Source organism: Gopherus flavomarginatus, chromosome 22 (genome assembly GCF_025201925.1).
Source record: "Gopherus flavomarginatus isolate rGopFla2 chromosome 22, rGopFla2.mat.asm, whole genome shotgun sequence".
In the NCBI taxonomy this organism is placed as follows: domain Eukaryota; kingdom Metazoa; phylum Chordata; order Testudines; family Testudinidae; genus Gopherus; species Gopherus flavomarginatus.
Window position 1 is genome coordinate 18,321,236 of NC_066638.1, and position 16,835 is coordinate 18,338,070.

General features: G+C 45.0%; 1 protein-coding gene and 2 long non-coding RNA genes across 3 annotated transcripts in view; 1 reads left to right on the forward strand and 2 right to left on the reverse strand.

The window, feature by feature from the left end:
• Positions 1–328: 328 nt before the first annotated feature.
• Positions 329–2,744, reverse strand: LOC127039159 (uncharacterized). Its single transcript, XR_007770905.1, has 3 exons — positions 2,530–2,744; positions 1,593–1,734; positions 329–1,170 (listed from the first exon to the last, which is right to left on the reverse strand). It is a non-coding gene; the product is annotated as an uncharacterized LOC127039159 (long non-coding RNA).
• A 191-nt stretch (positions 2,745–2,935) lies between these two features.
• The window catches only part of STX12 (syntaxin 12), a 38,321-nt gene continuing 24,421 nt past the window's right edge, over positions 2,936–16,835 (forward strand). Inside the window, exon 1 of the mRNA XM_050932371.1 lies at positions 2,936–3,082. Coding sequence (XP_050788328.1) covers positions 2,962–3,082 — 121 coding nt within the window. The 5' untranslated portion in view covers positions 2,936–2,961. The remainder of the gene's footprint in view (positions 3,083–16,835) is intronic.
• On the reverse strand, positions 3,380–15,467 carry LOC127039160 (uncharacterized). Its single transcript, XR_007770906.1, has 3 exons — positions 15,372–15,467; positions 14,921–15,339; positions 3,380–3,959 (listed from the first exon to the last, which is right to left on the reverse strand). It is a non-coding gene; the product is annotated as an uncharacterized LOC127039160 (long non-coding RNA).

Sequence of the window (16,835 nt, forward strand, 5' to 3'; positions counted from 1 at the left end):
CCCTACAGTTACAACACTGCGAAATTTCAGATTTAAACATCTGAAATAATGAAGTTTGCAATTTTTAAAATCCTATGACCATGAAATTGACCAAAATGGACCGTGAATTTGGTAGGGTCCTATTCATGGATTCATAGATTCCAGGGCCAAAAGTGACTGTTGTGATAACCTAGTCTGACTTCTTGTATACCAAAAACCATAGAATTTCCCCAAAATAATTCCGAGAGATCTTTCAGAAAAACAGCCAACCTTAACTTATATATTGTCAGTGATGGAGAATCCACCATGACCCTTGTAAAGTTGTTCCAATGATTTATTACTCTCACTGTTAAAAATTAAGCTTTATTTCCCATCTGAATTTGTCTAGCTTCAGCTTCCAGCCATTGGATTGTGTTATACCTTTCTGTGATAGATTGAAAAGTCTGTTAGCAAATATTTGTTCCCCGTGTAAGTACTCAAACTGTAAACAAGCCACCCCTTAACCTTATTGTTAAGCTACACATATTGAGCTACTTGAATCTATCACTATAAGACATGTTTTCCAATCCTTTAATCATTCTTGTGGTTCTTCTCTGAACCGTCTACAATTTATCAATATGCTTTTTGAATTGTGGACACCAGAACTGGACACAGTTGTGACGTTGCACCCCATAAGGTTTTATGGAAATATGCTTATGAATGGAAAAATGACATATCTGGAATATGTTTAATGCTACATATGCCATGTAACATATCTCTGCAAAGGTTATGGCCTACTGAATATATTCATCCTATTTGTATGCATGTATCATTCTTGTATTCAAAGTTATGAATATTGCCTGTGAATTTGTTTGATTTTAAGTAGCCTCAGTGAAGCATTTGGTCAGCTTCTTGAGAAAAGACTATTCTCAGTAAGTGCCCAATCAAGAAACACTTAAGCTGACAACAGACTTTGATAGACACCAGTCCACATCTGAGCTTTCCTGGGAACGTTCCTGTAGAGAACTAAGTCATGCATGGACATGTGACTTGCCCAGGTGACTCCAAAACTCCATCTTGTAGAGGGCATTCCACACAGGAGGAGGGAAGAATTTCCACCCACAAGAGAGAAACTATATAAAGCCGTGGGAGTGTCCTCAATTTTTGTCTTCAGCTGGCTCGAGAGATAGCATCTCCACCCTCAAAAGATACCTGAAAGAAAACGGAACAAAGGACAGTAACTACAGAGTGATTGCTGGACCCAGACTAGGAGGAGGATAGTCTGTAAAAGAAGCTTACTAGAACGTCTCTGAGGTGAAATTTCATTTGTAATCACTTTCTTACTGTTTTAGGCTTAGACTTGCGTGTTTTATTTTATTTTGCTTGGTAATTCACTTTGTTCTGTCTATTATTATTTGGAACCACTTAAATCCTACTTTTTGTATTTAATAAAATCACCTTTTTACTTAATAATTAACCCAGAGTATGTATTAATACCTGGGTGGGCAAACAGCTGTGCATCTCTTTCTATCAGTGTTATAGAGAATGAACAATTTATGAGTTTATCCTTTATAAGCTTTATACAGGGTAAAAGGGATTTATTTGGGATTTGGACCCCATTGGGAGTTGGGTACCTGAATGCTGGAGACAGGAACACTTCTTAGGCTGTTTTCAGTTAAGCCTGCAGCTTTTGGGGGACGTAGTTCAGATCTGGGTCTGTGTTTGTAGCAGGCAAGCGTGTCTGGCTCAAATCAGGCAGGGCACTGAAGTCCCAAGCTGCTAGGGAAAATGGGCTTAAAGGTAGTCTCAGCACATCAGGTGGCAGTTCTCAAAGGGGGTTCTGTGATCCAACCCATCACAGCAGTACTCTAGTACCAGTTACACCAGGGCACCGGGCATAAGAGATTTGGGGAGGCTAAGCCTCTCCACATAGGGCAAAAATTGACGGATGCGGGGCACCTCCCTTTAGATATGTACCAGACAGCCGTCTTTGGAGTGCTGCCACCAGAAGCTCCTGAGAAATGTGTGAGCGGGGGTCACCAGCGCCCATTGCATAGCGCCACCCTGAGTCCCCACCTGCACTGCACCTCTTCCCCCCGAAACCCCGCCCTCACGGTCTCTCTTCCTCACTACTCTCTGCCCCTCCTTGTGTCACTTGCCCATAAGGCAGGAGGAGACAGAAAGGAGCAAAGGGCGGGTGTGGGGGCAGAGAGGAGTGAGTGGCGGGCAGGCAGGAGGGGAGTCAGGGAAGAGACGGAGTGGGGGCAGGACCTTGGGATGGAGTGCGGGCGGGGCCTCAGGGGAGGAGGCCGAGTTGGGATGGGACTCCCCAGTTCTAGGGAGTTTCTGGTGATCGCACCAAACACAAGAGTCACCTGCCACCTATGCCCCAGTGCCAAATACAAGCAGCAACAACCTCTCTGCTCCTATGTGAGACTCCTGTTTATGCATCCAAAGATCACATTAGCCCTTCTGGCCAGAGCATCACCATGGCACTTCATGTCCAGCCGATTATCCCCCATGAGCCCACATTTTTTTCAGAGTCCGGCCTCCCACGAGGGACTCCCCCACCTTGTAACCATGGCTGCCATGCCTTGTTCCCGGATGTAAACACGTACACTCAGCCATATCCAGAGCCTCCTGCCCCAGCTTACCAAGGGACCCAGGCTGCTCTGTGTCGATGACCTGTGCCGCCTCGTCCCCATTTACCAGCTGCAAACGGTCAGAGCTGTGGGCACTGAAGGCCTCGGCTGGGGCAGCTGAGCCCCAAACCCTTCCACCGCCCAGGGCTGTTCCGCTGCCCCGCCCCCAGGCCGTGTCCCCGTAACCATGGCGCCCAAGGACCCTCCCGCCCGCCGCTGAGGCGAGGCAGTGAGTGCGCGTGCGCCAGCCTGCGGGCCGGTCCCTGGGGCCGGGTACTAGTGCGCACGCGCAGTGGGTGAGGCGGTGCTCTGCCCAGTTCAGCTGAGCTCCCGGACCAGTTTGCCTCAGCCCGGCTTCGCCATGTCCTACGGCCCGTTGGACGCGTGTCGGCCCGGGGGGCCCCAGGGGCAGCCTCCGCCCCGGGACTTCAGCTCCATCATCCAGACCTGCAGCGCCAACGTGCAGCGCATCGCTCAGTACAGTGAGTGCGGCCCGGCCCGGCCCGGCCCTTCCTCGCTCGCGCCTCCAGCCCCCAGCCCCTGGCGCGCGGCGACTCGTAGCCTCCTCCCGCGCCGGCCTCCCCCGTCCCTCCCAGCCGCCTCCCCCTCCCCGTCCCTCCTGCCGCCCCAGGGCCTGGCCCGCCCCCCTCGCCTCTCCTTCCGAAACCCCGCTGCTGCCATTCCTTGCCCTGCTGGCCCCGACCCGCTCCTGCCCTGCCTCCCCCGTGGCTGTGGCATCGCCTTCGAGTCCCCCCCCCCCCCCGCCAGTAACTGTGCTTACAGCTTTCACCCTTGCTCCTGCTTCATGCTGCACCCAAACCGCTGGCCTCTCTAGTTCCCTTCAATCGCCTCTCCATCCTTGCCTTTGCATTGCAGTTTCTCTTCACCTCTTCCCCAGTGTGGGAAATAATGAATGGTGGCAAGCTACTCACTCAAATCCTAAAGTAGATAGCTAATTGGAAGCACGTATTTCTTACTAGGCAGTCGGTTGTCTGCAGGAGAGTTTCTGCTGATCTCTTGGAAGGTTTATATGGAATTTTTAAAATCTGAAAACGTCAGCAGGTATCTGAGGGACCTGAAATAACTGAATACAGCCGGGGAAGGAAGTCAGTCAACCACAGCAGCTCCCTTATAATTGGCCATGTTCATCAACTTGCTTTGTCAGACTAACACATCCATATTGCTGCAACAGCTAGTCATCCCTTGACAGTATGGTGGCCCTCTGGCTTAACATGAGATAGTCCATTCCTGACTTTCCAAGGGACTTGTTTTCCTGGAAGTTCTCTTCATCAGCCCCTGACTTCCCTCCATTGCGATGTCTGCTTCTTTTCCTCCCATGGGACAGTGAAGGCTTCATATCTATAAGACAAAAATAGTGTGGTTTTTCTTGTTCTCTTGCCCACCCATTCACCTGTCTAATCTCTTCTTGTGTTTCCTTGCTTTAATTCTTTTCATGAAACAGAATAGAATCCTCCTGCTGCTACTAGATCATTACACCTGACTAGTGCCAACACAGAGGAGCACATGAGGTGTGGGACTAGCATAAGAGTTTCTCAAAATAGTCAAGGAATAAGTGTCTTATCAAAGGCCTTAATAAAATAAAGGGGCACCATCAACTTGAGTATATCTAGGGATACAAATGCCTAATATTACTGTACCAGACAGAGAAGTTACTTTTCCATTTTGGTTACTTTAGACAAAAGGTGCTTTCAGTAGTAAATTTCATTGTAATCAATTTCCCCCATGTATGATATTACATTCATTACCTTTCTTGGCTTTGATCATCGCTGCATAGAGTACTATCTGAAAGCTTTCTGTCACTTTTAAGACTATTTTGAGCTTTACTTATAAGGACAACCCCAGGGAATTACAGACCAGTCAGCTTAACTTCTGTACCAAGATAATGGAGCAAATAATTAAGAAATCAATTTGCAAACACCTAGAAGAAAATAAGGTGATGAATAACAGCATGGATTTGTCAAGAACAAATCGTGTCAAACCAATCTGATGGCTTGTTACCCTGCCAAAGAAAGCTTTGTGGATGGGGGAGAAGTGGTACATGTGGTATATCTTGACTTTAGTAAAGCTTTTGATACTGGTTTGCACCCCTTCTCATAAACAAACTAGGGAAATACAACCTAGATGGAGCTACTATAAGGTGGGTGCATAACTGGTTGGAAAATCGTTCCCAGAGAATAGTTATCAGTGGTTCACAATCATGCAGGAAGGGCATAATGAGTGGGGTCCCTCAGGGATTCGCTCTGGGTCCGGTTCTATTCAATATCTTCATCAGTGATTTAGATAATGGCATAGAGAGTACACTTATAAAGTTTGTGGACAATACCAAGCTGAGATGGGTTGCAAGTGCTTTGGAGGGTAGGATTAAAATTCAAAATGATCTGGAGAAATGGTCTGAAGTAAATAGGACATTCAATAAGGAAAAATGCAAAGTAGTCCACTTAGGAAGGAACAATCAGTTGCACACATACAAAATGGGAAATGACTGTGTAGTGTCAAAGTTAGACACAGGACTCACAGTTTGTCAGACCACTCTGTTTTATTAGCACAGCTCTCTGCTAATAACACCCAGATAGTTTGTGTCTTGCATGGCGCTCACATTATCTTATTTATACAGATAAAAGGGTGAGAGCGTAACAAGATAACAAAAGAAGCAGAATCTGATACGTTTACCTGGGCTAGGCATGCATATCTTATTTCCTTACTAACTATTACCGATCTTCTGTTAATGTTTCGCCATTAGTACCATTATTTATGCCTAATGTTTCTTTTCCTGGCACCTGTATTTCAACATTTCTTATTTCTGCTTAAAGGTACATACAACATTTCTTTAATCCATTCTTATTTTTACAATATAATTCATTCTACTTTCACAGTCCTTCCTTTTGGCCAAGCTACGCCATGACCAACATTTTACTGGGTTCCACCTATTAACCGTTCCTTATCTCTTTGTTCATCAACGATATTCAAAATCATCATATTAGCACTCTGTTTAGGGGCGGTCACCTGGGTGACATGCCTTACACAACTTTGGATACAACAGGAGACTAACTGAAAAAACATAAAAATTATTAGGATTCCAAACAGGATAGTCAGGACTCCCTGAAACAACCAGTTTCCTATGCCAAAGAAATTGAACGGGTTACTTTAAGAACTCAGTTCTTCATGGTGAAGATATGTGATTTGTTCTAAGTGGCTAGCACGATCTATTACGTCATTGGTATTGTCAGGTATAAACACACAACATTGTTTTCCAATGAGAGCACGGGTCCCTCCTTTGGCAGCCAGTACTGTGTCCAATGCCTGACGGTTTTAGAGGGCCACCTGTCGGATCGCCCTTGTTTCTTTAGCCAGGGCTCTTAAACTTTCTCCAGTTTTATTTGCCATTATTTTAACTACTGCTTGTAACCTCAGGAGCCTTTTTGCATGGTGTATTACTCCCCCAAGTGGGATAAAGGAACTGCCATTAGCCTTTTCCCAGGTGTCATTACTGTTCCATGTTGTGTTAAACAGACAAGGTCCTCCAGTGAGGTCTGGGGAATCGAGTGGGATAGCCAGGACAGGAACACCAGCTTGAGAGTGTGTTGGGATGTGGCTGCAGACCCAGCATTTAGAAATATTAAGGGTTTGAGCTATCGACACTTGCTGCTGGATAAAAGAATTGTCATTGTGGGCTCCCCAGACCTTAAGACACCAGCAGCCGAGGAATAGGCACCACCAGAGGCACATGTTGGAGGCAGGGCTTTTCTGGTTCTGACAACCTCAACTGCAGTCATGATTTTACGTCCACCAGGCAGCAGGTGCTAGGCTCGCTACTGCTCCTTCTTGGGCCTTGCTTTAGGTTGTCATCTGCTTCTGTAAACCCTTAGGAGAACGTAGATTGTAACGTATTGCAGGCTGTTCCTCTGCGTCGTCATCTGGAGTCAAAATTGACTCTGCATGGTCCTGAGGTGGTGATTGGTTCATTGGGGGTTGTGCATTCTTACACTGCAAAACATGTATCCACTCTGCGATGCCAGACAGTTTAACAGCCGTCTGGCTAGTAAGCAGTACCTGATGATTCTTTGATGCTCTTTAAGTCTCTTTGCTTCTTTCCTTGACTCTGGCTATAACAATGGCCTTCACACTTTATCTTTTCCTGATGCATACATTCTTCGTTCACGCAAACAAATTGAGAATACAAATGGTAGTATTTTATATCGAGCAAAAAGGCATTGCAAATTAAACCTTGCTAAATTTTACAATCAATAGCCAAGACAATTTACACTGAGACCCAGGCCTTCAATGTTTTTCTAATTTACATAACATAGACACAATAGAGAATCCTGTCTCTTACCAACTAATGCCTGGTCTACACTACGCGTTTATACCAATTTTAGCAGCGTTAAACCGATTTAACCCTGCACCCGTCCACACAACGAGGCCCTCTATATCGATATAAAGGGCTCTTAAAACCGATTTCTGTACTCCTCCTTGACGAGGGGAGTAGTGCTGAAATCGGTATTGCTGTGTTGGATTAGGGTTAGTGTGGCCGCAATTCGACAGTATTGGCCTCCGGGCAGTATCCCACAGTGCACCATTGTGACTGCTCTGAACAGCGATCTGAACTCGGATGCACTGGCTAGGTAGACAGGAAAAGCCTCACGAACTTTTGAATTTCATTCCCTGTTTGCCCAGCGTGGAGCGCTGATCAGCACGAGTGGCCATTCAGTCCCAAATCCAAAAAGAGCTCCAGCATGGACCGTACGGGAGATATTGAATCTGATCGCTGTATGGGGAGACAAATCTGTTCTATCAAAGCTTCGTTCCAGAAGACGAAATGCCAAAGCATTTGAAAAAATCTCCAGGCTATGATAGACAGAGGCCACAGCAGGGGCTCAACACAGTGCTGTGTGACAAGCATAATGGAAAGCCAAAGAATCAGATGGACGCTCAGGGAGGGAGGGAGTGGGGACCGAGGACTCGAGCTATCCCACAGTTCCTGCAGTCTCCGAAAAGCATTTGCATTCTTGGCTGAGCTCCCAATGCCTGGAGGGTCAAAAACATTGTTGCCAGCGGTTCAGGGAATATGTCGTCAATTTACCCCCCCGCCCTCAAAGAAAAGGGGAAAAAAATCGTTTCTCGCCTCTTTTCAGTGTCATCGTATGTCTATTGGATGCTGCTGGTAGACGAGGTGCTGCAACGCTAAACAGCGGCATCCTCTCCCCTCCCCAGTGGCAGACGGTACAGTACAATATGACTGATAGCCGTCCTCGTTGTCATCCTGTGAGTGCTCCTGGCTGGCCTCGGTGAGGTCGGCCGGCGGTGCCTGGGCAAAAATGGGAATGACTCCTGGTCATTCCCTTCTTTAAACTTTGTGTCCTGGAGATTCAGTCCTGGCAGATGGTGCAATAGGGCTGGTAACAGTCCTCATCATAGCAGCTGGAGGCTGAGCTCCTCTCTCCGTCCCCCCTCCCCCCGCTTTCATATCTAATGGAGATTCTGGGCTATCATAGCAGCGGGAGGCTGTGGTCCTTTCCCTCCACCCTTTAATGAGTAATGGAGATGTCCTGCCTGGAATATCATAGCAGCAGGAGGCTGCCTCCCCCTCATTTTATCTCACTAAAAAGTCAGTGTTTCTTATTCCTGCATTCTTTTACTTCATCACAGAAATGGGGGGATAACTGCCACGGTAGCCCAGGAGGGGTGTGGGAGGAGGGAAGCAATGGGTGGGGTTGTTGCAGGGTCACCCCCTAGAATGGCATGCAGCTCATCATTTCTGTGGGATATCTGGGGCTCTGACCCGGAGCGGCTGTGCTCTGTGGTTCTCTAGTAGACTTGCCCTGTATTCTAGGCAGGACTGACTCTCTATTTTTAGACAAAACATAAAGAAGGGAATGATCTGGGAAGTCATTCCCACTTTGGTCCATGCGCCCCCGGCTGACCTCAGCGAAGCTAGCCAGGAGCACCCATGACAGCAGCAGACAGTACAATAGGACTGGTAACCATCTCTGCTACCTTGCAAAGGCAAATGAATGCTGCTGTGTAGCGCTGCAGTACCGCTTCTGTCAGCAGCATCCAGTACACATACAGTGACCGTGGAAAAAAGGCTAAACGGGCTCCATGGGGTTACCATGCTATCGCGTCTGCCAGGGCAATCCAGAGAAAAAGGGCGCGAAATGATTGTCTGCCGTTGCTTTCACGGAGGAAGGAATGAGTGACAACATTTACCCAGAATCACCCGCGACACTGTTTTTGTTCCATCATGCATTGGGATCTCAATCCAGAATTCCAATGGGCTGGGGAGACTGCGGGGAACTATGCACAGTGCAACGCTCCGGAAATCGACGCTAGCCTCGGTATATGGACACACACCACCAAATTAATGTGCTTAGTGTGGCCGCGTGCACTCGACTTTATACAATCTGTTTTAAAAAACCGGTTTCTGTAAAATTGGAATAATCCCGTAGTGTAGACATACCCTTAATCTTAAAACAAAGAGTTTAAGAGAGGGCCCAATTTGTAATGCATATGGGAAAACAGAATCTTATAGTCCCAGAGGGTCATTTCTTTCTGCTATTCAAAAAGGGTGGCCAGCAGAATGAAATGAAATCATACATTAATTCTTATGGGACATTATAAAATCCTGCTCCTACATATCCCCCTTTTGACACTAAGCTTATTAATTGCCAGTGTCACTTCTTATTTAGTCCACGTAATAGAAAATACTGGGAGGTGATTTGGGCCTGTGGCTTTAGCTTTGCATACATTCGTTTTATCCAACAGCACATTTTAAACATTTCAATTAAACACATACAATTTAAAACCAAAAACAATTAGAGGTAGTAACATTAGTATGCCAGTAGTTGTGGGAGACCATCCAGAAAATATGCTATACCAATGGTAAGCTGTTATGTCTTTCTGCCATGGCAATTCTTAACATGTCCCCATTTGCGTGTATAATATGAATGGTTCGGTTTCCCACATTGTTTTTTTTTTTTCTAGGAACTATGTTACCTTTTAACAGATGATTGGTAACTGTTTGCCATTCAATGCCAAGATTGATAGAGAACTCAGCTAAATCAGTGCTTACAGTAAGCTGAGACTCTCTTGTTGTTGTTGTGGCAAATAGTAAATGTGATTGTTGGTAAACACAGTACTTACATTACATGTACATTTGTCTTCTGGTGGGTTGCTAACACTTTTTTTTAAAAACACTTTTCCTCAAGAATTAACACATGCACATAGACCATTATACAGTACTTTGGTCTCATTATTAATTTTATTTCACATAACAGGATTCTAGTGAGATGTCTTTACTACAGGGCTTTGGAGCAACAGGCATGGATGAGCATGCCCACTTTTGAGGAATCCACTTGGTACAATCTTTGGTGACCAATAGTTTTCCTACCTCCCCAGCCCACTGGCTTGAGGTCCAGATCAGCCAGAAAGATCCCAGGTGCAATCTGGGGAGTGGGCTAACTTTCCATATCTTTGCTTCCAGAGCCTGTTGGTGTGTGATTTTAACAACGTCTTCACTTAACAAATTTTGTCTCACCGTACTGGAGACATACTGCATTTACCTATCAATATAAATATCAAACAATGATTTTTTTTCCTTTGCTTTAACAGATGCATTAAAACCCTTAATATTTTCTGATATTAACCAAAACATCTTATGTTCTAAATATCTTCATTTCAGTACATTCCATAGCTATTGCACTATGTTGTGTTGTTTTTTTACTTTCATTTGTTCTGTAACTGGTATTTAGCTTTTTATGATTTTCTGAAAGACAAAAATAACATTTTTCTACCCCTTTTCGGGTGGCATTGATTATTGCTTAAAAGATTCCTTTCTCTTACAAATACCCTTGCTGATTGCAGGCAAAACAGAAAAATTACCCCATATTTTCCTGTGTGTCTTTGTTCTATAGGCAGGCCAGGTTCTAATGGCTTCTGCTTTTTAAGGGTTATGGGGAAATTATCCCACTGTTTTAGTCATTAAATCCACGAGGTGGTGTACCTCAGGTTTTCCTCTTAGATAGCAGACCAAGTTTGTTTGTTTTTTTTCTGCTGTGTTAAGCTCTAAGTTTATTCACAGGTAATAGCTGAGAAGCATCATTACCATATTACCTTAAAGGATTTTTCCAAAAATCATACACACTATATGTTGTTACAGGGGTACTTACTAACATTAAATTTATTTCAATGTTTAATATTAACAATAATATTAGTGTCAAATCTATTAAAGGTATCTTGTTATTTATTTATTTAGGCAGTTTGTTTGCTGACCAGGTATATCCTTTACTTGCAGCTTCTTTTGTGCTGGCAGTTCTCACCTTCCTTTATCAGTTAGGTAATTTGCATCAACACAGGCTTGGCTTTTGGATTCAAAGCCAACAGCAGTGGTCAGAGACTCTGTCTCAAAAGGGATACAATCAACTTCCTCCAGAATTTTGACTTCTTTCCACTTTCAACTCCTGCTTACAAAACACACAGAGGCTACGTCTACGCTACAGGATAAATTTGAATTAGCTTAAACCGATTTTATAAAACAGATATTATAAAGTTGATTGTGCGCTTCCACACTAGGCACATTAATTCGGTGGTGTGCGTCCCTGGTCCGAGGCTAGCGTCGATTTCTGGAGCGGTGCACTGTGGGTAGCTACTGTAAAATAATGAGGCCAATAACGTCGATTTGCGTCCACACTAACCCTAATCTGATAGAGTAATATCGATTTTAGCGTTACTCCTCTCGTTTTGTAGGAGTACAGAAATCGATTTAAAGAGCCCTTTAAATCGATATAAAGAGCAGTGTAGTGTGGATGGGTGCAGCGTTAAATTGATTTAATGCTGTTAAAATCAGTTTAATAGAGTAGTGTAGACCAGGCCAGAGATCTGAAAAAGAAAACATAGTCTATTGCGGCTCTTTTGGAGCCCTAATAGGATTTTAATTCAGCAGCACGTTTCATTTGTATTTCTTTTACCCCTTTCTACAATATACACTGCACATGTCCTAGGGAAAATGCACATTCCTTCTATACTATATCTTTTAAAACATTAGCCATATCAACGTTTACATAAGGTGTAACAATTTCTTTTGTTCTTACAGAGTTTTTAAGTACCCTTATCAAAGTGACAGTCTGATTACACAGAGCCATTTTAAGGCTCAGTGTGTTTAACATTGCTTCTTTTTGTTTTGTGCACCTCACTTCTGCTGTTGCTTCAGAGGGTCACTGTTAATTTCTTATTCTTACACTACAGCTCTTATCTGCTATTGTTACAAAAAAATCAACCAAACAAAAAGACTCCTGATTTTGACCGTCCTATTGCAGCCATGACTTGGTCTTTATTTAAAAAACATTTTAAATTTTGTAAAGAATCAAGTTACCCCTTAAGGGTTAAATTCTAAATCTCAAAGCCAAACAACACTAATTACCCGTGTCTTGCAAAAAGATCGTTCAGTTTTGCAACTTTGAATTAAAGAGTCAAATGAATTTTTAGTGGCATTGAAAACAAAACCAAAACCAATTTATCTTACACCTACAAAACAGGAGTTTTACAAACCAGATGTGCTGGTTTAGATTCTTAGAACTTTATGCATATTTGTCTGTGAAAATATGTAAACATTTTCTTTTCCTTAACGTTCCTTACCACTGCTTTGTTTTTACATAGCTGTACATATATTTGGATTATTTACAGGCATTCTTTTGGAAAAGGGCCCATTTTCCCTTCAGACTGTCTGTAAAGAAACCAAGAATTCTCTCTCTCTCTCTCTAACATGGTCCTTTTTAACATTTTCACAAAGTTTAACTGCTTAACTCTACAGAGGCTGGAGAGAATTAACTTTTCACTCTTTCCTTTAATCACTTGTTCATCTCCCAAAATGACACCTTTATCACCTCAGATTTCGCCATTTTCAGTATTGTTCCAGGGGTTCATGCCTGCACTTACTGCTTTTCTTACTCCTGACACTATGCCCTTAAGGCTTCCAACCTGTTTTTCAGTTTCTTTATCTGTAGCTTGCCTGCTTGTCTGGGCCGATTCTGCTCCCTCCCTCCCTCCTTCCCCCCCCCCCCCCCCCCCCCCGCAATGAACCGTTTGTGAGTGATATTGTGGTCATTTCACAATTTTGAAAGAGATGTTTAAGGAAAGGGACCAGAAAGGGTGGGGGCCAGTTGAGGAGCCCATCCTCCTTGCTGAATTGGTAGTGGAACACTAAAGAATCAATTTTTGAGGCAGACAACAAAGGGGAACAGAACAAGGGGCTTTTTGTCCTTTTTACAATGAGATGGGAGTATGAAGGGGGTTGGAATCGATCCGGGGTGGGTTTTTTGAGAACGGGGTAAAGGGGAGCGCTCGGTCTGGTGGTGGGACAGGAGGCTTTTAATAAAGCTTTTAACTTATTATTTGAATATTTGAGAGAGGCGAGTTTTGATTTTGTTCACCTACGATTTGCCTCTTCCCACCACTGCATGAAACAGTTAACTTCTCCTTTAGCCAATTTAGTTTTAGGTTGGCCGAATTTGTCCTTTAAGACGTCCACTCGGTCTTTGTTCCAAGATTTTAACAGTGGTCAATGAGTTTTGGGATCCCCCTGAGTTAGCCTAGACCATTTTTCCAGAAATTTACAGGAGTCTGGACCCATCCTAAAATACATAAAATGAGCCGGCGTTCGTTTAGGGAACTGTCCCGACTTAGACATCTGGTTCCCCATACAGGAGGACTTCACACACCAATCGCACAAGAAGGAAATTCGGGTTCGTCAGAGTGATGCCCGGTGCAACACACAAAAGGAGCCCACAGGCTACTGCCTCAGTCGCCCTTGCTTTCACACCAAGAGTTTTACCCAAAGTGCAGTGTGGCTGTGATTGTGCAGATTCCACTCACTCAGACTGCGGGGACAGGAGCCCCTTGGTCTGCTGATCCCCGGACGGAGATGGCACCCAGCCTCAAACACTCCACAGGACGGATGTATAGACACAGAGACAGGACAGTGGTCAGTCCAGACAAAACACAGAAATAATTACCTGACCAGATTCCTGATGTCAGATCCCGGGATCCCTACCAGAACAGAGTGGGAACCAACAGGTTCGATGGCATAGACTTCATTGTGGTTGTGCACCTTTCTGTTCTGGTGGAGGACCACTCAGGCCAAATGCCCAGGTGCCGGCTGTCATGGTCGTCCTACAAAAACGGTCAGGAATCGCACAGCCCCAGTGAAGACGGTTGCCATCTCGGTGGGACCTCTAAATTGTCAAAGTTAGACTCAGGACTCACAGTTTGTCAGACCACTCTGTTTTATTAGCACAGTGCTCGGCTAATAACACCCAGATAATGTGAGCACCACGCAAGACACAAACTATCTTATTTATACAGATTAAAGGGCGAGAACTTAATAAGGTAACAAAAGAAGAAGAATCTGATAAGTTTACCTGGGCTAGGCATGCATATCTTATTTCCTTACTAACTATTACCAATCTTCTGTTAATGTTTCGCCTTTAGCACCATTATTTATGCCTAATGTTTCTTTTCTTGGCACCTGTATCTCAATATTTCTTATTTCTGCTTAAAGGTACATACAACATTTCTTTATTCCATTCTTATTTTTACAATATAATTCATTCTACTTTCACAGTAGGAAGGAGTACTGCGGAAAGGGATCTGGGGGTTAGTGGATCACAAGCTGAGTGACTCAACAGTGTGATGCTGTTGCAAAAAATGCAAACATCATTCTGGGATATATTAGCAGGAGTATTGTAAGCAAGACACGAGAAGTAATTCTTCCGCTCTACTCTGCGCTGATTAGGCCTCAATTGCAGTATTGTGTCCAGTTCTGGGCACCACATTTCAGGAAAGATGTGGACCAATTGGAGAAAGTCCAGAGAAGAGCAACAAAAATGATTAAAGTTCTAGAAAACATGGCCTATGAGGGAAGATTGGGAAAAAAAAATGGGTTTGTTTTGTCTGGAGAAGAGAAGACTGAGAAGGGGCATAAGTTTTCAAGTACATAAAAGGTTGTTATAAGGAGCAGGGAGAAAAATTGTTCTTAACCTCTGAGGATAGGACAAGAAGCAATGGGCTTGCAGCAAGGGCGGTTTAGGTTGGACATTAGGAAAATCCTTCTAACTGTCAGAGTGGTTAAGCGCTGGAATAAATTGCTTGGAGAGGTTGTGGAATCTCCATCATTGGGGATTTTTAAGCGCAGGTTGGACAAACACCTGTCAAGGATGGTCTAGATTAGGGGTCTCAAACATGCGGCCTGCGGGGCTCTTGCGTGTGGCCTGCCAAGCTCCCCGCGCCCCCCCCGCCCCTCTGCCTACCTGTGAGATTGCCCCCTGTGATGTTGCGAGCCCCGTGTCGCTGTCTGAAGCAGCTGGCAGCACGCCCCTTTGGGCTGGGGGGGAAAGGGAAGGAGGCAGAGGGCTCCTGCATTGGCTCCTTCCAGGCACCACCCCCCACAGCTCCCATTGGCTGGGAACAGGGAAGCGTGGCCAATGGGAGCTTTGTGGGAGGTACCTAGAGGAGCAGCAAGAGCAGCGCACGCATAGAGCCCTGAGCCCCTCCCCCTCCCCCAAGGGCTGCAGGGACACAGTTCCAGCTGCTTCCTGGAACGGAGCAGCGCAGGGCCAGGGGCCAGGGCAGGCGGGCAGGCAAGGAGCCTGCCCTGACCCCGGTGCACACCGCTGCCACTCCGGAGCCACTCTAGGTAAGCGGTGCTGGGCTGGAGCCTGCACCCCATCTCCCTGCCCTGAGCCCCCTGCCACATCCCACACCCCAACCCCCTGCCCTGAGCCTCCTGCCACATCCCACACCCCTTCTGCACCCCAACGTCCTGCCCTGAGCCCCCTGCTGCATCCTGCATCCCCTGGGGGCAGCATTGGAGTGGGGACTTCGGGGAAGGGGTTGGATTAGGGCAGGGAAGGGGTTGAAGGGGGTGGGGCCTAATGGAAGGAGTGGAGTGGGGGCGGGGCCAGAGGCAGTGAGTGGGGGGTGTCAGTAATGCGGCCCTTGATTCAATGCACTAGTCCTCATGTGGCCCTCATGGTCATTTGAGTTTGAGACCCCTGGTCTAGATAATACTTAGTCCTCTGCACTCAAGGCAGGACTGGACTAGATGACCTCTTGAGGTCCCTTCCAGTTCTTTGATTCTCTAGAAGATGTTAGACTTGTGACCCATTACAAGAGTTGTTCTGGCATGAAATCTGTGATGCTTGGCTCCTTTGGGTAGGGGAATTTAGTGCATGGGGAGTTCACTACACAACTGTGTACTGGGAGAACTAATAGAACTCCAAGAAATCAACATGCTACCCAGGCAAGGTTCTGAGTTCCAGTATTTAATTATTCCATAAAGCCACATTGTACTATATGTGCTGTTAGGCATTACATTAAAAGACGTTGTTAAATGCAAACCAGTATAGTTTAAATACACTCCATGAGCAAACCCAACATAAGTGACTTGATCCAAGACACAATCTAAATGAAGAAGTCACACCAACTAAACTAAATTGATTTACAGTTTTTAGTTAAATAGTGCAACTTCTTTTTGTAGACTGGGCCTAATGTTCTACTGGTATGATGGAATTGATTCACTTATCACTCCTCATTCTGACTCTGTTGTTCTCAGAAGATAAAACAGTAGCAGGGTTCGTATACATTCTAATCCCACTGTAACAAGATTGTAACTGAAATAGTCAACAAGAAGAACTAGGCTTGAAGAATTGTGTGCAGCACACTTAAATGCAGATTGTTCACATACATCTTCTAAGGTTCGTCCTCCTTCCCAATGCGACGCTAGTTTTCAAAGACGTCCTGCAACTACAATATATTCTAATAGCTCAAGTAGAACGCTCTAGTAACTAGACTACCAGAAATGTAAAGATACCTTCATACTCCTCCGAAGTCGGTGGCTGCTGTCTCCTGCTTCCACTGATTATGAGCACGTTTTTGCTGGTAACATCACAGGCAAAAAACTGTGCTGGGGAACTCTGCATGGAACAGATCACTTTACTGACTAAATCCCCAATTCAGACTCTTCTTTAGGCCAGCTCTATAAAGGCAATATCTGTCCTATAAGTTTATTCAGATTTTTACACTGCTTGCTAAGAAATCATGAACAACTCCTGTTGTTCAGCTCCAGAACTGGCGTACTGGGGGGCTGGAGCTGGGTGCAGTAGGTAAGGGTAGTTGTGTGAGGTTCTCCACAGTGCTTAGAGGTATACCATGAACTTAAACTAC